Here is a 27,597-nt window from a genome sequence, read left to right as displayed (position 1 = left end):
AGGAACGAGATAGATTTGTCTTTAGAAACAAACTGGGGGTCTGCTGATAGGTAAAGATAAGTACTGAGAGACAGAAGAAGCAATGGGAAGAACCATAAATTCCATAGGAAAAGGAAAAGAAAAAGGGGGGGTATACATTAGAAGGGGGTCTGTATTAAACGATTCGGGAAGTCTGTACCTCTCAAGTACCTCAGCCAATGGGGAAAGAGAGAGAGAAATGCAGCCAGGAAATCAGGATAAAAAGGAGGCTGCACCCTCTAATAATTTGAGAGACCCCAGGGGAATGCCCCATGGCCTCTTCCTTTATTCAAATAAAGTAACAGGACTCCTTTGTCTCCTTTTTGGACATAAACCTCTGGTGTTTGTGGATTAATTTTCCTGACACTTTGAACTATCATTTCCCAAGCTGTCAAATTCCTCTGAAGGAGAAGACTTCATCCAGGAAGATTTTACCAACCACGAGGAAAATGAAATCTAGGCCCCTGAACTAAAACATAGCATTGATTTCTGTAGAAAATTAAAAACTGAACTTTTATGTTTTGGCTGCTGCAAATCATGAGTGCACATGGAATACAGCCAAGTGATTGCAAGGGACACCTGGAGGTGAGCTCACCACAACACCTGCCCAAAGCAGGTTCAGGTATGTCAGATTGCTCAGTGCCTTGTTCCTGTCAAATTTGGAATGCCCCCAAGGATGAAAATCCCACCCTCTCTGGAGCCCTGTCCCAGTGTCTGAGTACCTCAATGGAGGAATAATTTCTCCTCATATCTAACCTTAACTTCTCTGGTTGCAATTTGTGTCCTTGCCTTTTGTCCTTCAACTGATGCTCCTCCAGGATGATTCTGGGTCCATTTTCCCTCAGCTTTTCACTGGTTAGCTGTAGACAGCAATAAGATCCCACCCTTTACCCTTTCCTCTCCAGGATGAAGAAGCCTCTTTGCCTTCCTCATATGCCATATGCCGCAGCCCCCCACAGCTTGGTGGCCCTGCACCTCCAAGGCTGGGCCCACTCCAGTCTGTCTTCTACCAGCAAGGTCAGAAGTGGCTGTGGCAATCCAGATGTAGTCAAACAGGTGCTGAAGATGAGTCAAGATTATGAAGAGTTAAAATTTAGCTAGGAGTTAGAAGCATTTTGTAGTGATTGAACCACAGGGCAAGTTAATGAAGAGTTAGAAGTTTAGCCAAGAAGTATAGTGCTATTCACTATTATCTACCTGTCTGAAACTTTGCTTATAGTAAATGAACTGTCATAAGGACAAAAGAAGCTGATAGAATTATAGGTAGCACCTAGATTGCATGATCAAATACAGGCAGGAGGTATGGACTGTCTCTAGGCTTGCTAAGGCTTGCCCACAATAGAAGGCAGAAAGTTCATGGTGACAAAGAGATCCCTGACTTCATCTTTCAAGACCACTGACCCAAATCAAGAAAAGAATTGTGCACGCACAAAGGACTAGTAACCTCATTTTAATAGGAAGCAGGAATGGGAGGTGCTGGAGATATGTATATGATTAATATGTAACACCTTGTGAAATACATAGAGGGCAAATAACTGTGTAAGCAGCTGGCACATCTCTAGTAGGCGACTCCCGTGCCGCCCACTGGCATAATAAACATGCCACTTTCTAACTTTAATTAGAGAGTTTTTGTCTGTGAATACTGAGTTTTTTAACGATTCAAAGAGAGTGAAGAATCCCCTCCCTCAGGCTGCTGGCTGAAGTTCCCGCTACAGGGCCCTGTATGGGCTGTATAACCCAGCTGGCCTCTGCTGTAAGGACACGGTGTTGTCACAGCCTGACCTCAGGCCAGCCCCTGCAGGGTTGCTTTCTGTGCGTTTGGCATCCAGTCTCTGCTGGTGCACAGGGCTATTCCTGCTGCACGCAGGACTTTGCCTCTGTCGAACTCCGTTTGCAGCTGCACACTCAGGCAATAGGTGGCACTGATGGACGATGTAGTTTGCGATGTCCCCGAGAAAACGTCACTGCGAAAGAGAAAGCCAGCAGAGGAGAAACTGGGATTGTGTCCTCACTCGGAGCAGCGGCCAGGAAAGGACAAGCAGACATGTGGCGAGAGATGCTTCCAAACGCATGGTGAGATCTCTTCGGCACAGGGAGGAGGGACTCTAGACTGGGCTCCCTGGGGTTGGGGGTGGGAGAAAGCCTCGGGAGGGTCAGCAGGCCACTGGAGAGTGGGAGCAGGCAGCTGAGTTCTGAGCATGAGTGTGGAGGAGGTGCTGATCGACTGAGCCTCGTTTTGTGTCGCTCAGAGAGCTGCTTCTGGGACAGGCTTGCTTTGTTAGCAGCGCAGAGTTTGTGCTATTGCTTTGATGACTGGTTTCACTCCTCCGAGCTCCAGGATGTAAGTGCAGGGGGATATTCCTACCTGTTGCATAAGCTATTTGTTCTTAGGAGCCCTGTTCTTCCATGGCTGGAAGCGATTTAAGGAAAAAAATTCAACATAGGCTGTCTCAGCAATTGTTACCAAATTGCCTTGGAGGCTACTGGGATATCCAGAACAGTCTCCAGGTTTTGCATTTCAGACAGCACAGGGAAACAATTCTAGGTGATAACAAACACCCGGTGGACTTGATTTTTCATGGATTATAAAGTCTTTTTTCTTTTCTGGCATTTGTTTTGGTTTGTTTTGTCAAAGTACTATAATTATGACACCAAAGAACTCCCTAATGTATCTGCGTTCCACAAGGCAGAGTAACAAGACTTTCTCTTGTTGCTTCTATTGTTGCTAGATTTTAGACTGCATTTTTGTACTGGACTCTGCTAGTCTTAAAGGGAGTCTAGGAGGGTACTTTCTTTTCCTAGCACGCAGGGGAGACCTAAAGGCTTGATATCCAGTCAGGAGTAGCTAGAAGTGTCAAAGGTACAACAGCTCATTAAACTCTGAACAGGGAAGGGTCCCACAATACTCTTCTGGTGCCGGCCCTGCGGCACGATGGACACAACGTGGCTCGCAGCAGCATAACCCTGGAGCTCGGAACTGCCCTGCCATGGCTGTGCACCTATTGCAACACAGCAGTCAAAATAAACAATTTTCCTGGCTGAAGTTACACAGCTGCTCACAGGATGAAACACTGCGAGAACACCTACGCAGTTGTTTGCTGCCTTTTATCTAAATTGTTGTGAAGGACAGAATATTATGGCAAGAAATTATCTAGCTAAAGCACAGCCCAGGAACACTGTCTCTTTGTACAGAGGCAGTGCTTTGTGAGCACCTCTCTGTCCATCCTATGCAAAGAGTTGGAGAAATAATGGCAGATGTTGCCAGGTGGCTAAACAGCCTGTGATCACATGCCTGGGCAATGAGTGGTACTGGCAGGGGACATTCTTTGCACCATCCACATGGCTTGGTATGGGACAACACTTTCAGACTGTTAAGGATCTTTCTGGTTTTTCCCCTTTTGTAGGGAGAGCTTCTTGTCCCAGATCAGGTGAGTGAAAGAGCTGTTCTGTGCTGAGATCTCCTCTTTTGGTGAGTGCCCTGGCTGGGGCACAGCATCGTCCCTTCCATACTCTGGATGATGACAGCAACGAAATCTTCACTCACAGCCCCCTTGCAGCCCCCTGCAGGAGCCCCAGACACCTCTGACACCACTAATCCACAGGGAAACTGGAGAACTTGAAGCACAGGTCAGAGGGGTGGGAAGGTACACTACATTTAGGACTACATGTCTGTCAAATCCAGCTCTGGTAACTTAGTTCCCACACCTCAAGTCTGAACCTTGCTGTTTAGAACAGAAACAGGGGCATCAACAGACATACCTTACTGGAAAACTATGGGGGAGAGCCAGGATTGCACTAAGAGATGATTGAATCTGTAGGGGAACTATCTATAAAGCACTGGCAAGAGGAGCATGTCCAGCACATCCAGCTCTCTTCAGCAGCTGAAGACTTTTGTCTCTCTTCCTGCTCCTCAGCCCACTCTGCCCATGCACTTTTTGTTGCTGGACAAGTCCAGCTGCTACTGTCTCATTCACTGCAGTACCTGCCTCAAAGTAGATTGGCCCATATCCTATTGAACCTTGTCTGCCTGGGCACCCTGGTTCACAAGGAAAGGGACAAGGAAGCCTTGTGATCAGCAAGTCCTGATCAGCAAGGACTTGAGAGCCCTAAGAAGCCCTGGTAGATAGAACCCTGACCCAAATCTTGCCCATGATCTTAAAAAATGATAGAAGTGCCCAGTCCCTGCTGACTGCCTTGGATTTATAGGCATTTGTCCCTTCTCAGTCCCAGTGCATGTGAATACAAGCCTCAGCACAGTCCCTTTGACGCTGTTGTCATTGAACACAAACAATTTCATGCCTCCCCAGGTCTTTTGAATATTCTCAGAAGAATGCAGTGCTGGTCCCTGCGGTCGCCCTGGGGGTTGGAGGGATGCTGCTTTACTGGCTCAGATCTGGACGCAAGATCAAGACTATTGACATGGGTGATGGGTGGTGGGGCTCAGGTGAAAGACCCCTCCGAGGGAAAGAAGATGAAAGCATCCGTCCCTTCAAGATTGAAACATCTGACAAAGAAATCGAGGTACCACTCACTGGGTGGTAAGGAGGGGCAGAAATTTGCAAGGGGGAGGCAGTCCATCACCCACCTCACTGCTTCAAGGTGATGTCTTGAGGGTGACAGCAGGGCACTTCCATGTGCCAGGGCAACTACCCAGCTCCCTTGGATGATGCTCTGGTTCACCATTCTTTATGAAGGGGATTTGAGCTCTGGGCTATTGCAATGTCCCCTGAAGACTTTCTGAGACAACAGCCCCTCTGTGCAAGCTGGGGCTTCTGCAGAAAGGCCACACTTTGAGCAGCAGACTTTGACAGTGGTCTGTGGATGCCAGGGCAGGGCGGGAGGGCATTGGAACAGCAGTGGCACCAGTAGGGCAGGACTGAGGAGCTTCCACAGAGGAAAGGCTGAAGAGGGATGGGGCCTGGCTTGAGTCATAACTCCTCTGTCCCTGCATGCCTGTCCCTAGTTATCTGGCCAAGTAGCAGCCAGCAGCTCAAGGTGAGATTCTTATTCTCCCCACCAGCAGTGCTGCCAAGCTCCTAGTGCCAAAGACCCTGAAGTGAGTTAGTAGCAAGCCAAGAGTAGGACTCAGTACTCCTGGGTGCCCATGGGGGACTCGTAACCTTTAGAAAATTGTATTCCCCACGTAAAAAATTCAGGCAGTCATGCAGCATATGGCACTTCTTCAGGAGGGCTTGTGGTGTCCCAGAGAGCAATACAAAAGCCAGCAGAGCCAGGAGAGCCTGTCTGTGCCTGCCCTGGCATAGGGGACATGCCAGCAGCTGGCCAGCCTGGCAAGAAGGGCTCCCTTCCACAGGATCTACACCGGCGCCTGGATAACTTCCGCTTCACACCACACGTGGAAGGGGCTGCCTTCCACTACGGCTTCAACTCCAGCTACCTGCGGAAGGTGGTGGCCTACTGGAGGAATCAGTTTGACTGGCGCAAGCAAGTGGAAGTGCTGAACAAATACCCCCACTTCCACACCACCATTGAAGGTGAGGGGGCCTCTGTGGCTTGAGCAGGTCTCACTTGGAATCGCACAGCAAGAAGGGGGAGATGTAAGAAGTGACAATATTTGAGATAACTGTATGTGTAACAGCTTAGTGATATGAGTGAAATATCACTGCTGGAGGCTCTATTATTAATAACCTTATAGGGATTAAGACCATTACACAGTGTCAATAATAAGAGGTCTGCTTCAAGATGAGCTTCATCTGGCTCTGAACCCGTGCTAACTAACAATGAGGTGCTCTTCAGCAATTGCCTTGAAGCCGTCTTTGAAAACTGCGAAATTTAGCCAGACTGAGGCTGGAATATTCCTCCCCACCACCCAGTAGTTTAGCCAGGTGAGCTTAGCCAGACTTAAAATAAATGATGTCTTGATGGGTTAGCCAGACTTTACATAAATGATCTCTAGGTTAGACTTCTATCATGCTTTTTTTCATGTTTCTCTTTTAATTATTGTAATGTTTTTGCATGTGTCTTACTCACATTATGCTATTCATTCAAGTGCAGCTCTACTTATATACTCTGAGACCAGTTTCTCAGGAGATGGATGCTAATCTCCATGTGACCCCACTATCTGGGGCTGGGGTCAATATCTCTGTCTTTGTGTAAAAGACGGACACAGATACAATACCAGGCATCCCCTTTCAGCCAGGCATGTTCTTGCAGTAGGCCGATTGTGGAACTTCTGCTCCAGATGCTAATTACAGATGCTAATTGCCACCCTCCTTCTTCAAAATCCAGAGCAGAAACTGTGAGGGTACCAGAGCTTTAATTTTATTTTCTTGGATGTGTGGCAGGAATTGATATCCATTTTATCCATGTGAAGCCATCCTATGTTCCTCATGGTCGAGCTGTTCAACCTCTGCTGATGGTCCATGGCTGGCCCGGCTCCTTCTACGAGTTCTACAAGATCATCCCTCTGCTCACAGAGCCAGCCAGGCATGGCCTGAATGAGGGTGATGTGGTGTTTGAGGTCATCTGCCCCTCCATCCCAGGTTATGGCTTCTCAGAGGCCCCTCACCAGAAAGGTAAGCTATGAAAAGACTCTGTTGGAATTGCAGATTTTGGAGTAAGACCTCAACCATCCCTGGCACCCCTGGGCACTGCAGTTTGTGAATGCAGATGCCTGGCTCTTCACTCAGGCCCATGTGGCTGAGGCTTTGGGGCTGGCTGTGGAGATTTGGAACACAATGGTAACTGGACGTCAGCTCTTCACTTTTCACTGAATTTCTTTCATCTTGTGTTCACTTTCTTTCCAAGCAGTGAGGCAGAGCAGCATTGCACACTGTGCCTTCCCACATCCCTACACACAGGTGCCTCAGTCAGGTCACAGTCTTTGGCCAGGGGAGAAACACTAGGACAAACAGATCTCCTTTGTTTCTTTTACCTACAGGCTTTGACTCCATTGCAACTGCTCGGATATTTCATAAGCTGATGAACAGACTGGGCTTCAAGGAATACTACCTACAGGGAGGAGACTGGGGATCTCGTATTACCACAAACATTGCCCAGATGCTGCCACAGTAAGTAGCAAAGGAAATCAGTGCAGAAAAGCTGCCTCCAGTTCCTACCCTGCCTTCTTGCTCCATAGTCCCACCTTCTGTTTGCCTTGCCTCTCATCCCCTTCTGCTTTATTTCCTTTGGGGATAACCCAACCTTCCATATTCAATTGCATTTATATGCTTTGAATTGAAAAGATTTTTTGAATCATGATGAACCTGAAGGGCTTTGTGTATTTGATTCAGTCCAGTGCTTCTCTCACAGTTGCAGTCAGACTTGTTTTCTAGAAAACTTGGAGACAGAAAATTGCTTGATTTAACCTTCTATTCCTTAACTTACTTTTAGATCTGTGAAAGGGCTTCATCTGAATTGTGTTTTCATCAGCAAACAAGGTTTGGGAAGGTTGATTTGTATAATGCTTGGAGCTTATGTACCATGGCTCGTAGGCCTCAGTAGGGAAGATGCTCGGCGTTTCTACCCTTTCATGCAGAAGAATGTATATGATGTCCTGCGAGAGTCTGGATACTTACACATCCAAGGCACCAAACCAGACACTGCAGGTAATGCACCTTCTCTGTATCCCTGTGAACACAGTATTCAAATACCATGAGTAATTAGTGCACAAAGGCCAGCCAAATTTGAGAAGCAATGAGTTCTGGTGACTGAGTGCAAGGCCCATGTGGGCAATGAGTTCATGGGGACAAGAACTATGTAAAAGGAAGTTAAAAGGAACCACTCAAAAAAAGATGGAGATTTCAAGTACCACTTTTCAAGGTCTTTTAAATAGCATGCCACTTCTCTTGGGCAAGAACCCCTTTCCAAAAACTCTCTTAAAGTAAAACACAGAGTCCTGAAATTGAAGCTTTGAGAAGTAAATGGGGCTGAAAACAAGAAAAGTATCACAAGCAAGTAGGCGCAATGTGAAAGTTGCAGAGAGGTAGACACAGCTCAAACACCTGAAAACATCCTGGGGCCAGTTGATAAGGAATATGAAGAAACATATGGCCATTTCATAATGCTTAAAGGAATTCTTTGTATCAGTCCCCACTAGAGAGGATTCTGGGGTATTGTTTTATTGAAATAATGCCTCATCAGGAAAGACAGCTGGGCTCTGTGAGGCTGGTGTCAGATGTGGAGACCAGAGAACAAACAACCCCCATCCTGGCAATTCACTGAAAGAGAAGCTCAAACTGGAATGTCAGCTAATGCCTAGCCTATTGCTTGAAGTGATCACAAACCCAAAGAAATAAAAGGAGATAGACAATATACTAGGTGGGAGGGAGTAATGGTAGTGGTGATGTTTCTGATTGTCTTGGTCTTTTTAAGGGTCAAAAGGTGAAGGCATCCACAGAAAAATGAAGATTAGTATGTCTAGTCTGTGATGATAAATCTGACAGAATTGTTTAAACAAGGAAAATTGATTTACAGGGGATAATGTCACAGGGAAATCATGCTTCAAAAATCAGAGCTCAGGCAGAATCAAACAGCTGTAGATCCCCTAATAGAATTTATATAATTTCCAAAAATATTTTGTTGAGACTCCTCCCCCAGCACTCATAAGAAATTGAACTGCCTTAAGAAAAGGATTAATACTAGTTAAATTGAGAATCCAAGCATCAGAATAAATAAGCAGGTTCCAGGGGAGGGAGAGTAGCACAAAAATCTGTGCTGTACCTACACACTTCAACAAGATCCTAACTTCTCTATGAATAAAAGTTAATGTTTAGGTGTAAAATTGACGGCTATCCAAGCTTTGGTTTATAAGTGACTGGTTGATAAAACCAGCCAAGAAAAACTGATATCAACAAAGTTCAAAGTAATTTAAGTGGAGGAAGAAAATCACAGTGGGCTCAAGTTTTGCTGCTGCCATACGAGAGAATCCATGAGTCAAGGACAGTGCTTTCAAACATCAGCCAACTCAGAGATAAAGGCAATTTTGCAAACTCTTTAAAAAGTGAAAAGAAAAAGCACAGATTCCATTATATTCATGACATTCTCAATCAGTTGCATTCCTGTTAGCCCTGTTTCATAAATACATTTTAGTTTCAGAAGAATAAGTCCCATCCTAAGCAGGGCAGAGCTTCCAAATATTTTATCTGAAATTTCTTTTCAGAGTGTCATCTCTTTATTTGCTCTTTCTGCCACACATCACCAAGAACCCAGTGGGACTTCCTTAGGTCTCAGCTTCTTTTGTATAGGAATTACCCAAGTTTGTCGTGCCCTCAGTTACAGTCAGAATTCCTTTGCAGGGAATTTATCACAAAGTACTATCAGGGATAGATAAATACAGACTCTCTACTGAATTCTCCTGGAAAACTCTGAACTCTTCATGAAAGTCCAGTTTAGCTTGCACTGAAGTATTGCAATGCCAGGCAACTGCAACAGCTTTTCTCTTCTCCTGAGTTAGGTTGTGGACTGAATGACTCCCCGGTGGGGCTTGCTGCATATATCTTGGAGAAATTCTCTACCTGGACAGACAAATCATTTCTGTATAAAGATGATGGAGGCTTGGAAAGGTAAGAAAACAGATGGTATTCCATGAGAAGTCTCATTAAAAGACTGACAGGTGGGAACTAATAGGAGGATACAGGTAAAACACTGGCCAGTCAAAGCTGGAATTTAAGGATGAACGGTTGCACATGACAAGCAGTAGTTTAAACTTACAGCAGACTGCCTGCACGCTACTGCTTCAGCACCAGGCGCTTTTGCTCTGGGCACACAGGTGCCAGTTAATTTGCTGCTTGAAAACAAGTGGAGATTGAGAGGAAGAGCAGTTCTCCAGGACATGAGCCCAGTATGGACCACTGCAGAACAGCTTCCAGTTAAATTTCTTCCTCTCTCTCTCAACAGCAAATACTCTCTTGATGAGCTTTTGACCAATGTGATGATTTATTGGGTGACATCCTCCATTGTATCTTCAATGCGATACTACAAGGAAAACCTTTCCAAGGACCCTAGTCTAAATGCTTATAGCAGGTAATTATGTGGCAAGTTGCAAGGCAGATTTGCAAATGAGGTTGAAACATTAGTCTGTATAAACATTTAGATCACTTAAACCAGCAAATTTATTAGTTCTAAGAAAAATAAAAGTCCAAATTCTTATTTGCTTCTGATAAGTATAGTTAAAGGTTACTTTTCTTTTGAACCTGTAACTCACACAAGGTAGCTTGCAGCCAAAACAATGCAGAAGACTTATCAAAGCACCAAACTCAGCCTTGTGTTCAAAATACAGGTCTATATACTTATTCGCCAAGCAAATGTGACTTGGAACTCAGTTCAGTCAAAACATAACAGAAGATCATGGGCACATCTGAGAAGTTTAAACTGAATTAGGAAGGCTATGGCTTGCTGGAGGATAAGCTAAGAACTACAACAGTTAAGCACAAACTTGGGGTAGCAATTTGGAGAGCAGTACTTCAAACCCAGCACCTTGTGACAGCTGGTGCATTAAGATGGTTCTAAGAGAAGCTGAGCATAATGTTGCTGAGCAGACTTCTCTAAGCAACTGATCATCTAAACAAATGGGGAAGTCTTTTCCTGTATGGACTGAACCAACCCACCTTTTCTCTCCAGAGGTGTTTGTTATGCATTTGGTACCAAATTCTAAAGCAAGCAGGAACCAGCCCATTTCTCAAAGAGGTGTGGTATCTTGTCATGTAGCACAACACTGCAGTTTGCAAAAGTTAAACTCAAAGATGGAAAACATTTAAAGATTAAGCTGTGTGCAAAGTTGGCTCTACTTTACACCTCTACAGGTGTTATGTTCTTAAACTTGAGGATACCTAATTAGAAATGAAGTTCCTCAGCAGAGTGCAGACCACTAAGTGCACTGCACAGAGCAGGGAAACTTTTTCAGCTGAATGTGTTACCAAAGTCAGAGGTTTTTATAGACTTCCCCCACAACTTGTTTCATCAATGCAAATAACTTATGTCTTCTAGGTATGGCATATATGTTCCCACAGGGATTGCAGCTTTTCCTCAGGAGATTTTACATACACCACATGTCTGGGCAAAGGACGTCTACAAGAACATCATCACTTACTCTTACATGCCACGTGGAGGGCATTTTGCTGCCTTTGAGGAACCAAAGCTTCTGGCACAAGACATCATGCAGTTTGTCAGGAAAGTGGAACAGCTGTGAGAATGCAGTTGAAACACATGCATAGAATGGAAACAAGTTGTTCTACCAGTAGCAGAACCTGTAGATTAGATTTGTTTAATCCCTCAGAGTAATCACATATAGAAACCAGCATATTATTTTGATAATAATTACAGTACAGAATTTTTAAATCAAGCTCTATGTTTTCATAAGAAAAAAAAACAAATTAAAAAATCCACAAAGCGTCTTGTGTTCTTTTCATTACCAGCACCCCATCATTGCTGCATTCATAGTTCAAGTATAACAGAATATGTAAACAGTTTATTACAGTAACATTGCACTCATCTGAGGAAGAGAGGTGAAAGGAACTGGCCTGGGCTTCTGTTCAAAAGCTTCTTTAAACACTAGGACAATCTTAAACGTGTTACAAGCAGCTTTGGTGGAAGCATAAAGGGTTTTGATCTCCTGAGCACAAACACTCCTACATTCAAGTTATATTTCCTTCAAGAGACCTGGGATTTCATATTCAAGTGTGCAGCTGCACATAAGGCAGCTGTCTTCACTCTAACAGTTTTTCCCCTAGAACAAGTTTAAGAATCAGCTGCAGCACATTGTAAACAGATATTAATGGATAATACAGCAGAGAGAGCACTCTAGTGCTCTCCAAGCTCAACAACATCAAATTAAGTTCCTGCTACTTCTGTCATCTCATTCCATTCCAAAAGGACAAAGTTAAAATAGGTGCCCAGTGTAGAGGGTTACTTCAACCTTTACCCTCTTGTACAAATGATTTTTTACCACCCCATTCTGCATTTTTGACTAGTAACAGCAAGTACCCTCACTACCAGTAGGCTCAAGTTTCTCTTCAAATGGGAGGGACTTCTATGCATTTTAGAAAGGTTTAAGTTTCTTCCTCAAGTGAGGATAATCTACCATTATTAGAGCACCACACCTAACTTTCTCTGAAGAGGGTTAGAGAAGAAACTGCTTACTTTTAATCTTACAGCTAACTGATTGTCAGGGCTGTTAGATATAGATCAGTAAAAAAAATAATAAATTGCTTATTGCTATCCTGCCTCCACCAAACTGGTCTCTTTCCAGCTCGAGGACAGTACTAGCTACAAGACTTTCCAGTTGCTGAAAAGTCTTACTTTGGCATGTTAAGGAACAGAAAGTGAGTTAGGGGGATGTCTGATTTTATAAAATAGATGGGCAAACACTTGAGTACTCAAGTGGGACACTACCACTGCAACTGAGGCAGTGCCAGGAGCTCCGGCTGCTGCTTGCTGGGATAGCAGGGGGCCCCTGGAAGCGGTTCTGCTGTCTCCACCCAGCTCCCCGGGCGGCTGCAGCCCTTTGTAGAGGAGCTGCCTTCATGCGGGCCGCGTTCTTTACTAGCTGGAAATAAATCCCTCTTCTGCAACAATATTACCTCGTGCCCTGCTCCCGTTTTGCTCTCTGGTTTTCTTGCCAGGGGGAGCCGTTTAAGGACTGCACAAGGTCTTCCTCCCAGAGAGTTATTTTGCAGGAAATAATTTCACTTAAGATAGCCTATGGGTAACATGGCAATGGCAGGGTCAGAAAATGGCCATATTAGAACCCAGGAGAAGACTGTATGTATCCAGCATTTGCCAGTTCACCAAGCACACAGCAGGGAAGTTTTACTTCCAACAGATTAATTAATCCCATGTCACAGATCAGGCCCCTAAGGAATCACTGAACCTGTGTGCAACTGTGCCTTAAAGTGGATTTGCCTTTGACAACAACTCAGGAAATAAGGACAACAGACGAGCACAGCCAAGGTATAGGAAAGCAGTAGATGCCATGGAGGAAAAAAAAATTCATACAGACATGGTTCAAAAATACATGGTTACATTTGCTGAAATTATTAACACTTCAAGGAAAAAAAAAGTAATCAATATTCCAGTTAATTTTTTACAGAAACCATTCATTCGCTAAATCCTTTGAGGGTCACTGGTGCTTGGAACCAGACATAGTCCTCCCAGGTGGGTGCCGTGTGCTGTGGAGGTGAGGCACTAAGGTGGAGGTCTCCATCACAGGACAACGTAACAGTCAGCTTCCTCCCTCGGGCTGGCACTTGGAAGTTGAGCTTGGGCCGGAACCACTCAACACCACAGTCACGGTGTCCCTGGACCAGGACAAGAGTGCCTGTGACAGGGAGAGCCTTAAGTTCACTGAAGACATCAGCAACAAACAGGCGGTGAAAGAGCTGGCGAACACAGGGCGCAGTCTGGAGGCTCTCCTCAGCAGTGCCCTCACAGAACCCTTCCAAGTTCAGCTCATAGAGCTCCTTGGGGTTCATGATGTTGCCTCCAAGTAGGAAAAGAACCCGAGGAACCAGTGTCAGACTAAACATGACCTCCAGGTGCTGGAACAAACCCTCCAGCTCCATCAGCACCTGCTGGCACTTTTTGCTTGCCAGACCCAGGGAGAGTGGCTTCTCAATTCCATCTCCATCCTGGAAAACAAAAATTCAGATTAGTACATTCAGTTATGAAGACATATTTGTTCTAATGTATTCTGCAGAAAGCATGGCCCATCCCATCTCAGAGAGTCAAGGAACAAGAGGTTTGTGTTCATTTTGAGAGCTATAGGTACCCACATCGAGAAGAGTAAAATCTTCTCTCCACATCAGGCGATGCGAGAGGAATGCAAAAGCACAATACATAGCTACTCAGTTTGAATCACACTACTGATGAATTTCAATAGGAATTAGAAGTCCATCTTTCAAAGATCATCCATCACTCTGAAATTACTTAATAGAATTTTTTTTTTTCTTAGAGGCATTCGAGTAACAAACAAAGCAGTGACACGCTTTGAGCGGAAAGTAGAAAACAACCAATTAAGAGCAATTTGTCGAGACCTTCAGCAGCCTGAACATCGCGTTGCCTTTGCCTCGTTTTTAAAGGAAGAGGTAACATTTAGGGATGCAGCTACAACACGCGCTTTACTTTAAAAGCAGCAACACGTTGCTGTGCGAGTCACCGAGCGAGAACACGAGCTCACAAGCAAAACTCAAACGCCACGGCCCCCCTAAGCTCCCCGTCCCGGGGGCCGCCTCCGAGCACAGGGGTGCCCCCCGCGGCCACCGCCCCTCACCTGGGCCGCCCGCCGGCAGAAGTAGGCGAGCTGCTCGTAGGGCAGCGGGAGCTGGTTCCGCTGGTGCAGGACGTGCTTCAGGAGCTCGCAGGCGAAACGGTAGCCGCTGCCCCGGCACACGGCTCCTGGGAACGCCACGGCCACGTCGGGGCTGCCCGATACCGACCTGTTCCCCTGGGGCCTCATCCCGCCGCCGCCACCAGCACGATGCAGGCCCGGCCGCGCCTGGGAAGGAAGGAGCAGTGACGCAGCCCCAACGGCCGCCGCGGGTTTAAATGCCGCCCCGCCGCGGAGCCTCACGGGAGTGGCGCACGGGCCGCGCCGCACGCCCTCCGGCGGCGGAGCCCCCGCGGTTGGTGGGCGCGGCGGGAGGCGGGGCCTCGGTGTAGCCCCGCCGGCGGAGGCGTGGTCACAAGAGCTGGGCCCGCCCCTCCGCTCCCGATCCGCTCGCGGGACCGCCCGGCTGAGGCGATGCCGGGAGCTGCGGCTGCTTTTTGTAGAGCTATCCGGGGAAGGCCGCAGGAAGCGGCTCCGCTGGCCTCGGCCCCGCTCCCGGCAGCCCTGGCGGCTCCGATGTCTTGCGGAGGAACTGCCTTCGCGCTGCCGCGGGGAGGCGGAGGCGGGGAGCGTGCAGGGAGTGCCGTGTTTGGAAACATTGCGCTCGCCGCCCCATTGGGTGCCGCTTCCAGCACACGGCGAGGGGAGGGCGGGACGGCGAGAGGAGCCGCTCCGAGGCTGCTTTACAGGAACCGCGGCCGCCTGTGCGTAGCGTCACAAAGGGTGTCAGTTGTACACAAACACTGATCCAGCGCCGCCCTCCCCAGGGGATGCGGCGGGGAAGGAGAAGGCGCAGTGGCCGTAGAACTGGAGACTGGGAAGACACTGAGTGAGGGGACGCGGCGCACAGCTGGAGGATGTTTTGCTGTTCCCGCCGCCTCCCCCCCGTAGGAGCTTAACCTGTGGGATCCTGTGGGATCGCTCTGTACCAGGCTGCTGCTTCTGCGTAGTGGTGAGGTACCTCCAATGCCAAACAGCTTCGAAAGTGCCCCAGTTTCCCGAAGCCAGTCGGACTGATCGCTCAGTGTCAATAACCAGGGAATCCGGGGCTGTGAACTGCCAAAGGGGCAACCTGCGGGCGCCCACAGATCCCGGCGAGCAGGGCCCGGGGAGCGGCGGCGTCCCGCGCGTTGCCCGCCGCTGCCGATAGGCGACGCCCCTCCCTCGGACTCCAACTCCCATCCACCCCCGCGGATGGAACCCACACAGGAGCGAGCGGGTGGCCCTGCGGGGCACGCCGGGAGGTGTAGTTTTGAGCGGGAGGCGCGCGGTGCGTTGTAGGCGGGCGGGACTCGCTTTCCCGGGGCGCCGCGCGGCGGTCGGTGACGCCGGAGCCGGGCCGGCGGGGCCGGGCCGAGCGGGGAACGGAGGGGGTGCTGCAGCGGGGCGGCGGAGCCGCGCTGTCCGCCATGGACTCGCGGGTGTCAGAGCTGTTCGGGGGCTGCTGTCGGCCGGCGGGCGGCGGGGCAGGCGCAGCGCTGCGCGGGCGAGGAGGGGCCGCGCCCGGCGGCGGCGCTGGCTCGAAGGCGAAGAAGAAGAACGGGCGGAGCCGCGGAGGGAAGGCCAACAATCCTCCGTACCTGCCGCCCGAGGTGAGCTCTTGACGGCCGTCGCGTCCCGTCAGCCGCGGAGGGAGCGGGGCCAGGCCCCGGGGCGGGGGGCGCCGCCGCTGAGGGGCGGGAGGGGCGGAGGGCCGGTGTCCCCCCCAGAGCGGGTCGGTGCCACGCCCGGACCCCGCAGGTGGGGTGGCGGGTCCGGCTGGAGGTGCCGGCGGTGCTGCTGCGGGGCCGTGCCGGGGTCGCGCTGACAGCAGCCGTAGGAGCGGTCCTGCAGCCCCGGCCCCGCGAGCCGTGTGCCCGCCTGCCCCGGTCTCCCCTCCGGCCGTGCTCCTGTCCCCGGTGCCAGCGAGTTCCTTGTGGGGTCCACCGGAGTAGTATCGCACTGCCTGGCGTCTGTCTGTGGGCGCTTTGCCGCCTGCGATCGAAATAGCTTCGGAAATAAAGCTTTGCTCACCTCGTAGTCCCAAAGAGCCCGTTCGCATCTCTCTCCCCGAGAGATGATCTGGTGGGTCTGAGCCCCTTTGCAGTTGCCAAACTCAGCAGGTTCTAGTGGCTCCCTTCCCAGTTAATTTGACAGCTGTTTTCTTACATGGGGCTGCAGATGATATGGACAGAGTGTGAGGCCCTTGTCCCTTGCAGCAGGGAGAAGTGGCATTGGTAATACGTGCGTGTGTGGTCAGCTGGGGCAGTTGTCACTGCTCTCATAGAACTGTCATTGTGGGGAGAGTTGAGGTGGCCCGGACACAACTGCTCAGCCCCAGTCAGTGAGCTTTCTGTAAAATATATAATAGCCCGTCCTGGGAGGGAGCAGTTCCTCCACAAGGCAGGGCTGGGACTCTTGGCAAGATGGGAAGACGGCACTTTGCTACTGATAGATCTTCTCCACAGGCAGGACTGTGCCCTGCAGCCGTAGTTTAGTTCTTGTTCCTTTCAGCTGGAGGCTGGACAGCCCCCTGTAGTTTCAACACAGCTTCCTGTCCCTGGCTACCCTGTGCAGTGTGTGCCCCAGCAAGTCTAGGCTTGTTGCTTTTCTGGTCTCAAGTGCCTTGAAGGAGACCACTCCCTTATTTAGATGACAGTGCAGTAGGTGAATGGGTTTTTCTTAGAATTGGAAAGCTGGTAGATGGCAAGAGAGGAAAGCCTTCCACAAGTTCCCTTTTCTCATGGTATAGCTCTGCTGCCAAAGAACTGAGCTGACAATTGAGAACTTCTCTTGGCCTTTTGCCACTGTAAGCACCGCTGTGGTTAAGAGCTGAGCTGGAAGGCAAGGAGAGGGCTGTTGCCTCTCCTGACATGCAAATAGGTGTCCAGAGGAAAAGGAAGTGCTTGCTGTTGCCAGCCCCATTTAGTCTGACAGAGTATGTGGCTTCCTGCAGGCTCCAGCCCTTTCTCAGTGGTCCTTATACTGAATCAATGAGAAAAATTACTTCAGTATTGGCTAGATATTCTATTTGGAAAGCTGGAGCCTGTTGTGGTTGAAGTGAGCTTGATGAGTACCTGGACCTTTCTGTTGCAACCCCGTATGGCTTCAGCCCTTGCTGAGGAAGTTCTTCTGAGCACATTGGGTACAGACAGTCTCAATCAGGTCTGGTTCTCCAGAACTGTCTGGCCAGTGACTATCTGGCAAAGGAGTCATTGCCTTGCTTCCTTATGTCTGTAGTCCTTCCTTGTTGAGAGAAGATACATAAGGATATAGAAAGGAGTCAATGAAAAACTAATTGAGTGAGGGAGAGTATCACTGAGCAGGAGAGGAGGCAGAAGCTTTTGTTCTCAGGCCCCTGTTTCTGTGCACATTGGATGGATGGAAGCTGCTGGATAGGGTGGGAGTGGGATGCTGTGGGTGGCATTTTGTGGGTCATGGATGGGTGAGGAGGGAGACTTTAAATCATATGCTGGCCTGTGCCTTTTTGAAACTGGAACTCTCTGTCTCTCTCTCTGTTACTGTTAGGCTGGCCCTATTCTTTACTGTCCAGAAAAAGATTCCCCCTTGGACAGTATTACCCTTGTGTCCCACTCTGGTGTTCATGATGTGGGATGCAAAGAGCACAAACAAACCATAAGGAAAGTTCTAGTTGAGTGTAGGAAAGAATGGCAGAAGGCTGGGACTTAACACAGTCTCTTTCTGCCCCTTTCCCTCTCTCTGAAATCCTCAGCACCAGCTTCAGAATATCTGGGCAGCAGGTGCCTGTAGAAGTCCCTGTGGGCACAGCATCTAACTCTTCTGTCTTGTTTCATTCTCTGACCAGGCAGAAGATGGGAACATCGAGTACAAGGTGAGTCTTTTGAGGTTGCAGAAGGAGGTCTTCCTCCCAGAGGGTTAGAGGGTTATTTTGCAGTGAGTAACTTTACCAAAGACAGCCTATGGGTAACATGGCCAAGGAAAGGACAGAAAAGTGGACACTGCCCTAAGGAACTACCATTCATCTTCAGTGTCTCTGTGCCAAACATTACCCAGTATGCAGAGCTGGAAAATTTGCTCTCAGTACTCATTTTAAGGAATCTTTTTTAGTATATGGTGCCCACTATGTTTTTCTTGAGAGAGAGATGCAGATATCCCTGAAAACGATTTGCCACTTTCTTGTGGCTGCTCTGCCATTTGCACTTACTGGCTCCTGGATCACAGATTGGTCCCAGAGTGCTGTCTTTAACCCTGCAGGAGGCAGGGTACGGATCCCTTTGTCACGAGGCGGGAAAGTTCTTCTACCTTTGTGAAACCCTTTCTCACCTGTCCCATGGCTTCTGTTCAGACACTAATACAGGCTGTACTTTCTAGAGGTGGGTCAGAGTTGGGAGCATTGCTTCACAGAACTGGGAGTTGCTGGCTTGGGCAATGGGATTGCCTCTGCATCCAGGCTGTGACTAGAACTACCCCTCTGTTAAACAGCTAAAGCTGGTGAACCCCTCGCAATACCGCTTTGAGCACCTGGTGACACAGATGAAGTGGCGACTACAGGAGGGCCGAGGTGAGGCTGTCTATCAGATCGGTGTGGAGGACAATGGGCTGCTGGTGGGCCTCTCGGAGGAGGAGATGCGAGCCTCGCTCAAGACACTGCGCCGTATGGCGGAGAAGTAAGTGCTCCTCTTTGTCTGCAGGGCCCACGAGCATGAACAGCCTCGGGTACAGAGGCTCCCTCCCTGGAGTCCCCTGAGCAGCTGGCTTCATCCTACAAAGCCCCTGTATGACTGACATTCCTTCAGTCCTGAGGCTCTAGAAACATGAGGAAAGTTATAGGGCTTTTTTCTGGAAGCGCGAGGATCCTTCCCTGCTATCCCCAGCTTCCGTCCCATTCACTTTGTCAGCTGTTATTGTAGAGGTGCAAGAGCTGTCAAGTACAAGTGTGTCTCACGCCTTCCTTTTGTCTTTGTGGCAGGGTTGGGGCTGACATTACAGTGCTGCGGGAGAGGGAGGTCGATTACGACAGTGATGTTCCAAGGAAGATAACGGAGGTGCTTGTCCGAAAGGTGCCTGACAACCAGCAGGTAGGGACCTCTGATTTGGCTGTCTTCTCCTGCTGGAGACTTAGAGGCTTCATACGAGCAGCTTCCTTTTGGGATGGGAGCCCACGCCCTAGAGGCACTTTGTCATAGATTGGCCCATAGCAGATGTTTTAAAGGGCTGCCAGAGGGAGGCTTGATGATAACGCTTCTTATCTCCAAGATTGTGATTGAGGCAGATGTCAGTGTGGGAGGTTGCCTGGATCAGAGGTGAAAAATTATTTTGCTTCTATGGTAGTGGTTCTGATGCAGACCAGTGTGCAAACAAGGAAGAATTTAGAGGTCTGCTGCAGCAAATGGCCTTTTTTGTGGTACCAAAGCCTAATGTGTCACATCTCAACTCTAGAGAGTGTATCACGACTGCTGGGCAGTGGTTTGCTGGGAGCAGGAGCAGAATCTGAGCAAGATTAAACTGCACAGTGTCCCTGATGCAGGGAAGCTCTCTGAGCTGCATCTCCACTGCCCAGTAGTGCTCATGCACTCAGCACAGTAGTGCTTAAGTTAATGATTTCTTTGTTCTTTTTCCTGTAGTTCTTAGACCTTCGAGTAGCTGTCCTAGGGAATGTGGACTCAGGGAAGTCAACGCTGTTGGGTGTCCTAACACAAGGAGAGCTGGACAACGGGCGGGGCAGAGCACGCCTTAACCTCTTCCGGCATCTCCATGAAATCCAGTCAGGAAGAACATCAAGCATCAGCTTTGAGATCCTTGGCTTCAACAGCAAAGGAGAGGTAAGAGAGTGGGTTGCTGAACTCAGAAAGCTGGAGGAGAATAGGACTACCCTTCTGTTAGAACTGTGAGTGGGACAGGAGGGAAGAGAGGTGGCACAGTTCTGTGTCCTTTTAGGTGAACCTGAGTGCTGCTTGTCCGTTTGCAACACTGTTTCCTGCACCCATGGTGGATGATCTCTACTTACTAATTCTGAGATCAAAGTGGATAGATAAGAGCTGGGTTTTCTTTACTTGCCTGCTGGGGCTGCCTCTCACAAGCTCCTTATGTTCCTTAGGTGGTAAATTATAGTGACTCCCGGACAGCAGAAGAGATCTGTGAGAGTTCTTCCAAAATGATCACTTTCATTGACCTGGCTGGCCACCACAAGTATCTGAAAACAACCATCTTTGGCCTCACCAGCTACTGCCCAGACTTTGCCATGCTGGTGGTTAGTGCCAACACTGGCATTGGTGAGTGTTGCCCTGTCTGCATGGATTGACTGCAACGTGTGAAGAGAAATGGAGAATGGGGGGAATGGGTCCTTGTCAGCTGTGAATGGTTGTCAGAAGAGCTTATTAACCTGTAAGCTTCTACTGATATCTTGTAAGCCAGTGCCTATGAGTGCCTGGGAGGGGAGTAGAGCTGGGATCCTCTTACCAGCTGTAGACCGCATTAAACTACCCTGGACAGAGAGGCTTTGTTTGGGATTTGGGGCTGTGTTTGTCAGAAAAGAAAACAACTTTGACATATTCTTAGGGCTGCTGAATCCCAAAGCCTTGTAAAAAGGCATCTGGAGTTCTCCCACATCTATCTCTGACGTTTTTATGGCTGTTCTCTGTCAAACTTTAGCCAAAGAATGAAAACTACTGCATCTTTCTGAAGCAGACAGATCAGTCACAAAAATTCTTGGTGGTTTTTATTTTTCTGGACTGATGTTTGGTTTTGTTTAAAACAATAATTTTGCTTTTTCATTGTATGATGAACTAAGCGGTTACGGTGAAATCTCTAGAGTGGGCCCATGGGATAGCCAGGAGACACAGCTGTCGGCATAAACAAGCTACAGTGGTGACTGCTGCTGCACCTACACTCTCACTTGTCTCCTGCAGCGGGCACAACGCGAGAGCACTTGGGCTTGGCCATGGCCCTCAAGGTCCCCTTCTTCATTGTCATCAGCAAAGTTGATTTGTGTTCAAAAGCCACCGTGGAACGGACAGTGAAGCAGCTGGAGCGAATCCTGAAGCAGCCAGGCTGCAACAAGCTCCCCCTGCTTGTGAATTCAGACGATGATGCTGTTACAGCAGCACAACAGTTTGCACAATCTCCCAAGTAAGGAACCATTCCTTTCTTCTGTTGGGAGCAGCAGGCAGTTTAGGCTGGGCTGGCATGCAGAGCTGGGGAAGGGTAATCACAGGGGAGGTGACCACGTGTTGAACATCTTTGCTCCTCATCAAGTTTCCTATCTCTGCATTCTCCAAGAAGGCATTTTCCCCTCCCAAACTTTTCTGGGCTATGGGAACAAAAGGCTGCATTAGTTACTTCTCCATGAGAAAAATGTGTGTGGACAAGGGATTGGTGCCTCGACCAAACATTGAGGCAGGGGTTACTGTGGCGTTGTACCTAGCCTTCCTGCTTTAGCCACTTACTGGTGTAGGATCCGTCTTCCTGCAGGTCTCAGTAGATTCAGAATCCCAGAAACCTTCTGGAGCTGCACTCAGGCTTTCTGCTTATTTCTGTCTGTTTGTGTCTGACAGCATCACCCCAATCTTCACACTGTCCAGTGTTTCTGGGGAGAACCTGGATCTCTTGAAAGTCTTCCTCAACATCCTTCCTCCACTGACCAACAGTAAAGAGCAGGAAGAATTAATGCAGCAACTTACAGAATTTCAGGTGCATAAGGGTAGTTTGTTTCCAGTTCTGATACTGGACTCATTGCTGTGCCATGGGAGGGACGTTTGGGGAATTTGGACACCACAGGTAGAGATGTGGTGAATTCCTGGACTACTGAGAGACATTAAAAAAAAGGACTTGGTCCTTGAGAAAAGCCTGATAGGCTGGATATGTCCTAACCATGAGATGTCTGTCTCGCGGACAGGATAATTTCTCTGGTTGCTATTTAAAAGGCAGAGATTTGTTCCTCTAATGGGAAGGTAGTGGGAGCTGGTGAAGCTCTGACATGGTGTCTGATGACCACCAGAGAGCTCACCTCCTTCCTCACAAGGGACAGGCTCTTTGTCCTCATTCTGGAGTGCTGTTTCACAGCTGTCTGTCTGAGCAGCTTATTCTTGTTGCCTTGCTGCAGGTTGATGAAATTTATACGGTGCCAGAGGTGGGGACTGTTGTGGGAGGAACTCTGTCAAGGTAAGCGATGCCAGGCAGATGAGTGTGGATGTGAATGGTTGCTAGAGTTCCCACAAGGTTAGAGTCACCTGCTGCAGAAGCGTAAGCTGTGTGAGGCTCAGTCCTGACTGCTGCCAGATGACTGAGCCAAGTGAGAGTAGAGCCCTACAGGGTGTTGGGAGGTGACATGAGGAGACCATTGGTCATATGGTGGCAAGCAGACAGTCTGCTCTAAAGTTGCTGGATTAGGAATATGTCCTGAAGCATGCTGAAAGAAGGCATGCTGGAATCTAGAGTTGGCAGTGGTTAGGCATGATCCCAAGGAGTTGCTTTCTTCCTTCCTCAAGTAGGGGGAGGCAATGAAAAAGGTAGATCCTCTGATTCCAGCAGGGGTTAACTGCACACTACCCCATGAAAAGGCAGCTGTCCCTCCGTGTTCAGGTGCAATCAGAGCAGTTTGACCATCGGCACATCCACACTGAACGAGCATCATCTGAGGTCTCTCCACCAGAAACAATGCAGTGTGGCAGAGCACTGGGGGTGCAATGGCCCCTGTCTGTACCTGGGATTCTTAAGAGTGATAGTGTGGTTTTCACTCTTGCTGTAAGAAATCCCAGTTCTCAGCAGCTTTGTATCCCTGTTAGTTGGTCCAGGGTAAGAGTCCAAAGACTTGGCCCTGCAGAATTTGTTCAGGTTAATCTTGGAGGGTGAAATGTCTTTGTCTCCTTATGAACTGTGTCCTGCTCTTCTACCCTGGGCAGTGGTATCTGCCGAGAAGGGGAGAACTTGGTGGTTGGTCCCACTGACGATGGGAAGTTCCTCCGGCTGAAAGTGTGCAGCATCCAACGGAACCGCTCTGCCTGCCGCGTGCTGCGGGCTGGGCAGGCAGCCACCCTGGCCCTTGGACCCTTCGACCGCTCCCTGCTGCGCAAGGTTGGTCCCGCTGTTGCCTGGTTGTTCACTGGTCCAGTGAGCAGGTCTGGAGGCCTCCCTGGAGATCCCCCATTGATAGGGTGGGAATGAAGTAGAGATGTTTGCAGGAAACTTGCTGGAAGGGGAGGAAATGGCCAAGTTACAAAGTGCAATGAGTGCAAGGCTGAGAATGAGATGCAAGCCCAAGTCATGGAGTGGAGGTGTATTTGTGGTTTTGGGGGCTGTTCAGAAGCAAGGGGACTGGCCCTAACTGATCTGAACCTTGGGTTGTTCTGCAGGGCATGGTCATGGTGAGCCCAGAAATGAACCCCACCATCTGCTCAGTGTTCGAAGCCGAGATCGTGCTGTTATTCCATGCCACAACTTTCCGGAAGGGGTTTCAGGTGACAGTGCACGTGGGGAATGTGCGACAGACAGCTATCGTAGAGAAGATCCATGGAAAGGTAGGCCATGGAAAGAAAGGGGAGGAAGATGGACCTCCCTGTGGGGTTTGTTGGGATTCCACCATGCCCTCTAGTAAAGCTGGGGGCTTATGGTATTTTGAGTAGCCGTGTCCCTTCCTAGGAGCAGACTCCATCCCTTTATCCTGCCCAATGGTTGCTTTTCCTCCAAACGTGTTAAAGAAGAGAGGTGAACTCTCCATTCTTCAGAGCTTGTGTCTTCCTGTCTCTTCTTATGTATACAATAATGGGAAGGGCTCAAGCCATGCAGTCTGAAGAATGCTGCTTATTTGCCTCATCTTGTTACTATCTTGTTGCTATCTACATGTTGATAACAATGTTATCTCAAGTCATTCTGCAGCACATCCTTCTGGGCAGAGGATGGAAGAGACCATGCTACTCACAGCAGGGGCTTGGCTGAACCTCTCAGAATGCATTCAGGACACTTTTTAACCTCTTCATGCATCAGCTTGGGAGATGGGTCTAAGCTCTCCCATTTTTCTTTTCAGGACAAGCTGCGGACAGGAGAGAAGGCGGTTGTCTGTTTCAGGTTCATCAAGCATCCTGAATACTTGAAGATTGGAGCCAAACTGCTTTTCCGTGAAGGAGTCACCAAAGGCATTGGGCATGTCACTGACCTCCAAGCCATCACCACCAAAGAAAACGGCCTGGAGGAGTCCCTGGGGCCTGGACAGCTGAGCTTCTGACTACCAGTAGGTCAGAGAAATCTCCACTCACCAGCACCTGGGGAGAAGGATGGAAGCTCCTGTGGCTTTCTGAGCAATGCCTGGAGCTGCTGCTGTCCCGTTCTAGTGTGGATGTCCCTCCTTTGCACTGTGAGATGGACCCTGGGAGAGTTTCTTGCATTCAGTGCCGTACGTGGGACAAGTTAAGCATGTTCTCCACATCGCCTGCAGCTTTCATTATCCTGCCCTCCTTCAGAATAGATCAGAGGTACCTGCAGACCCGGGCAGGCAAGTTCTGGCTTTGTTTACTGTTTGAAAATTGCTGGTTGGGAGGCACAGAGCCCTTGAAGACAAGCAGTGAAGGGATGTTTTTCCATCTCTGACAAAAGATCTGGTCCCATTTCTGCTCTCTGAGCACTGGGTTGATAACAATGTTCTCTCGTGTCATCCTGCAGCACATCCTTCTGGGCAGGGGATGGAAGAGGCCTTGCTACCCACAGCAGGGGCTTGGCTGAACCTCTCAGAATGCATTCAGGACACTTTTTAACCGTTTGAATCTTGGTTGGCTTTAATCTGCTGTGTGTCCATTTGTGCACTGGTTTTGCGTTACTCCAATCTGAGTGTCTTACTGTTGGACAGATGTCCTGTTCCCCACTCACATGTACACATTTCTTCAGCATCCTGCTTTCTGACTCCCAGGAAGCTGTGGCTGCTCTGAGTGGCACAGCCTCCTGACATAACATCATGAAGACAGAGTTTGTACTTGCATCTGTTCCTTGCAGCAGCTGGACAGGAGGCCATTCTGTGGAGCAGAGCAGGGCCCGGGCCTGTGCTGGTGTGAGCAGGTTGTTTCCATGGATGTTCACCTGGTGTTCAATCTGCACATTGGTAGCAGTGGTTTGTAGTGGGCTCCCTGGTGTGGCTGTTCGCAGCCCACCTTGTTCCTCACACGCTTGCCTTAATGCGTGAGGAGGACAGGCTGTGTTACCTATACACAACCAGGTAACTTCTGTTTTGACAATGGCATGATTTTATTTGTTTCTCTTGGAGGAAGAATTCCTTTCTTTCCATTGCCACTGGGGTTTGTTATCAGAGGAAAGCTGATGTTGCCAGCAAGGACTCTGTACATAGAGTGGAGCACTCTCTCACACTCTGTCATGCAGCTCTGCTGTGTAGCCTGGAGGGTGCAGCAGGATCTGTAAAGCTGTACATAGGCTTTTGGTTTTATTGTTGACTGTTAGACCAAATGTGACTGCCATGAGCAAAAGGCCTTCAGCAAGCCCTGCTGGTTGGATTGGTGGCCTGCTAGCCCTGACTGAAGAGAAGGGCAAGGGCCTGTGATAGCACTTGGACACACAAGTGGCCCTTCTGCCATCCTGAGAGCAGGTTCTGCTGCTGGGCCACTGGCACACGTGGTGCTGCAGGGCTGTAGCTCTCTGTGCTGGGCTGGGCCCTTGTGGGGCGGGAAGGTGGGGGCTGCACCCTGCCAAGAGCGTGCTGAGGTGGGCGGAAGCCTGTGAAGTGGCATAACTGAAGAGAAGGCAGCTCAAGAGTGGCAGGAGTGACCTGTCCCTTGGAGGGAGCACTGATCCAGCTGAAAACTGCTGCATCCCCATCAGCCCAGCAGTGAGAAAGGAGCTGCTGGCTCAGGGTCACTGCTCAAGCAGGATCCCTTTGACTCCCATTCTGGCAGTGAGCTGGGTGTTCCAATGACCCAGTCTTTTCACCGATGCCTGAAAGAAGGACAGGGCCCAGCTGCCAACAGGTTCTTCCCTTTGGTGCTAGTGGGTCACAAAGAAAGCTGCCTGGGGGTGGGGGACTCCAGCTCTTTGCAGCAGCACTGGTGTTTTCTGCCCCAAATGGGGGTGCTGTGACCTCTTCTGAAACAGCCGGTGGCTGGTCTCACCTCATCCCTGCCATCTGTGGCATGACTGTTCTTGGTGCCATGCTCTTCATAATTGCTGTTTTGTTGTCTTGAATTTTTCTAATGCTGGGGATTGTCCCTGTTCCCCAAGCACATATATAAATGTACAGAATAAAGATGTTTTATTGAGCTTGCTGGCTGAATTGTACAATGAGTGAGGGTGGATCTGGGCTCTTTGCCTGCTGCCCTTGGAGCTGGGTCATGGGTGGAGATGGCTACCCTTCACCCGTTCCTAAGCTTCCTGCATTCAGCCCTATAAATACCACGCCGTGGTGTGGAAAGAATGCACGCGCTGCTGTTTACAACCTCGAGCTCCCAGCTTATCTGAGTAAGCCTGGGTGTGCAGCCTCAGGTGACAGGCAGCCACGTCACCCTGAGCACAGCATTTTCGGCTGTTGTGGGCGGAGCAGGCTGCGGCGAGAGCTTCCTCACAGTCACAAATTCCTCCAGAGTGTAATTAAAGAGACGCTTTCTAGGGCACACATCTAACCCGTAGTTTGTTTTTAAAATAGCTTCAGCCTTATCAAGGGGTTTGTGACTGCCTTGTCTCCAAGAGAACGGGTTGTTCCCTTTGGACAAGCAGAGTCAGAAAGGTTTCCCTGTGGAGATGACTTATGACCAAAAGGATTTGCCTCTTCTAAACTTGTTTTTGTGTCGGATAGTGGCATCTGCAGAGTCCAGTCCTGCCAGACACTTAGGAAGTGAGATGTGCCACTGTGACAGGAGATGAGGCAATCCTGACAAACTGGTTGTGTTTCTCTTTGCGTGAGGACTTTGGGAAACTTGTCACTTTGCAATGTTAGGATTGTCATTATTGGGAGTGACTCCATAATTCCTTCCTCTGGTGATTACCAGAGCTGCATGCACCAGAATGAGCTTCTTGAAATCTCACAACTGTGTTGTCAAGTATTAGACTCCACTGACAGTAATGTAGCAGTTTCCCAGCACAGGCTGTGTGCTGGAAGGAGAAAGCAGCTCAACAGCTGCGATTAGGATGGTGCAGTTCAGAAAGTAGCACATACAAATAGAGCTGCCTTTTGCATCATTATCTGCTGCCTGAAAGGCTCTCTCCCCTCCTGCCCACAGAAGGGAAGCCTGCAGCTGATGAAATTCCCTGCAATGCGTTTCCTTAACCCCACCCAGTGCTGCCTTGACGTGGCACATTCCTTCCCCCTGCCCTAAGAGCCAAGTTCCAATTATTGGCAGCAGGGC

General features: G+C 49.2%; 3 protein-coding genes across 5 annotated transcripts; 2 read left to right on the top strand and 1 right to left on the bottom strand.

The window, feature by feature from the left end:
• Positions 1–1,929: 1,929 nt before the first annotated feature.
• On the top strand, positions 1,930–11,369 carry LOC138108031 (epoxide hydrolase 1-like). Of its 2 annotated transcripts, XM_069010076.1 has the most exons (10): positions 1,931–2,091; positions 3,423–3,446; positions 4,326–4,539; positions 5,333–5,513; positions 6,324–6,554; positions 6,920–7,049; positions 7,372–7,586; positions 9,434–9,542; positions 9,877–10,002; positions 10,966–11,369. In XM_069010076.1, the coding sequence occupies exons 1-10, from the start codon at positions 2,063–2,065 to the stop codon at positions 11,165–11,167; spliced, it is 1,461 nt and encodes a 486-aa protein (XP_068866177.1). In that variant the 5' UTR covers positions 1,931–2,062; the 3' UTR covers positions 11,168–11,369. The 2 variants fall into 2 exon arrangements, with proteins under 2 accessions (XP_068866178.1, XP_068866177.1); XM_069010077.1 differs by lacking the exon at positions 3,423–3,446 and having other exon boundaries at positions 1,930–2,091.
• Positions 11,370–12,980: 1,611 nt separating this feature from the next.
• On the bottom strand, positions 12,981–14,507 carry MAD2L1BP (MAD2L1 binding protein). The gene is made up of 2 exons (XM_069010078.1): positions 14,246–14,507; positions 12,981–13,604 (listed from the first exon to the last, which is right to left on the bottom strand). Exons 1-2 carry the CDS (start codon positions 14,429–14,431, stop codon positions 13,074–13,076), a joined length of 717 nt encoding a protein of 238 aa, XP_068866179.1. The 5' UTR covers positions 14,432–14,507; the 3' UTR covers positions 12,981–13,073.
• A 1,144-nt stretch (positions 14,508–15,651) lies between these two features.
• On the top strand, positions 15,652–26,514 carry GTPBP2 (GTP binding protein 2). Of its 2 annotated transcripts, XM_069010075.1 has the most exons (13): positions 15,652–15,894; positions 18,108–18,134; positions 18,746–18,930; positions 19,233–19,341; positions 19,888–20,085; positions 20,361–20,535; positions 21,172–21,391; positions 21,817–21,952; positions 22,365–22,423; positions 23,164–23,335; positions 23,614–23,778; positions 24,285–24,492; positions 24,589–26,514. In XM_069010075.1, exons 1-12 carry the CDS (start codon positions 15,712–15,714, stop codon positions 24,480–24,482), a joined length of 1,827 nt encoding a protein of 608 aa, XP_068866176.1. In that variant the 5' UTR covers positions 15,652–15,711; the 3' UTR covers positions 24,483–24,492; positions 24,589–26,514. The 2 variants fall into 2 exon arrangements, with proteins under 2 accessions (XP_068866176.1, XP_068866175.1); XM_069010074.1 differs by having other exon boundaries at positions 24,285–26,514.
• Positions 26,515–27,597: the final 1,083 nt, after the last annotated feature.

The sequence above is a fragment of the Aphelocoma coerulescens genome, chromosome 3, assembly GCF_041296385.1.
Source record: "Aphelocoma coerulescens isolate FSJ_1873_10779 chromosome 3, UR_Acoe_1.0, whole genome shotgun sequence".
Classification (NCBI taxonomy): domain Eukaryota; kingdom Metazoa; phylum Chordata; class Aves; order Passeriformes; family Corvidae; genus Aphelocoma; species Aphelocoma coerulescens.
This window is presented reverse-complemented; position numbering and strand designations above follow the sequence as displayed.

Excerpts from the sequence above, each read along its gene's own strand:
- LOC138108031 (XM_069010076.1), top strand. The coding sequence starts at position 2,063 with ATGTGGCGAGAGATGCTTCCAAACGCATG. Across the intron at positions 5,514-6,323 it reads CTTCCACACCACCATTGAAG|GAATTGATATCCATTTTATC; the intron begins GTGAGGGGGCCT and ends GATGTGTGGCAG. Across the intron at positions 7,050-7,371 it reads ATTGCCCAGATGCTGCCACA|ATCTGTGAAAGGGCTTCATC; the intron begins GTAAGTAGCAAA and ends ACTTACTTTTAG.
- MAD2L1BP (XM_069010078.1), bottom strand. The coding sequence starts at position 14,431 with ATGAGGCCCCAGGGGAACAGGTCGGTATCGGGCAGCCCCGACGTGGCC. Across the intron at positions 13,605-14,245 it reads TCTGCCGGCGGGCGGCCCAG|GATGGAGATGGAATTGAGAA; the intron begins GTGAGGGGCGGT and ends TTTGTTTTCCAG.
- GTPBP2 (XM_069010075.1), top strand. The coding sequence starts at position 15,712 with ATGGACTCGCGGGTGTCAGAGCTGTTCGGGGGCTGCTGTCGGCCGGCG. Across the intron at positions 21,392-21,816 it reads CAGTTTGCACAATCTCCCAA|CATCACCCCAATCTTCACAC; the intron begins GTAAGGAACCAT and ends TGTGTCTGACAG. Across the intron at positions 22,424-23,163 it reads GTGGGAGGAACTCTGTCAAG|TGGTATCTGCCGAGAAGGGG; the intron begins GTAAGCGATGCC and ends TACCCTGGGCAG.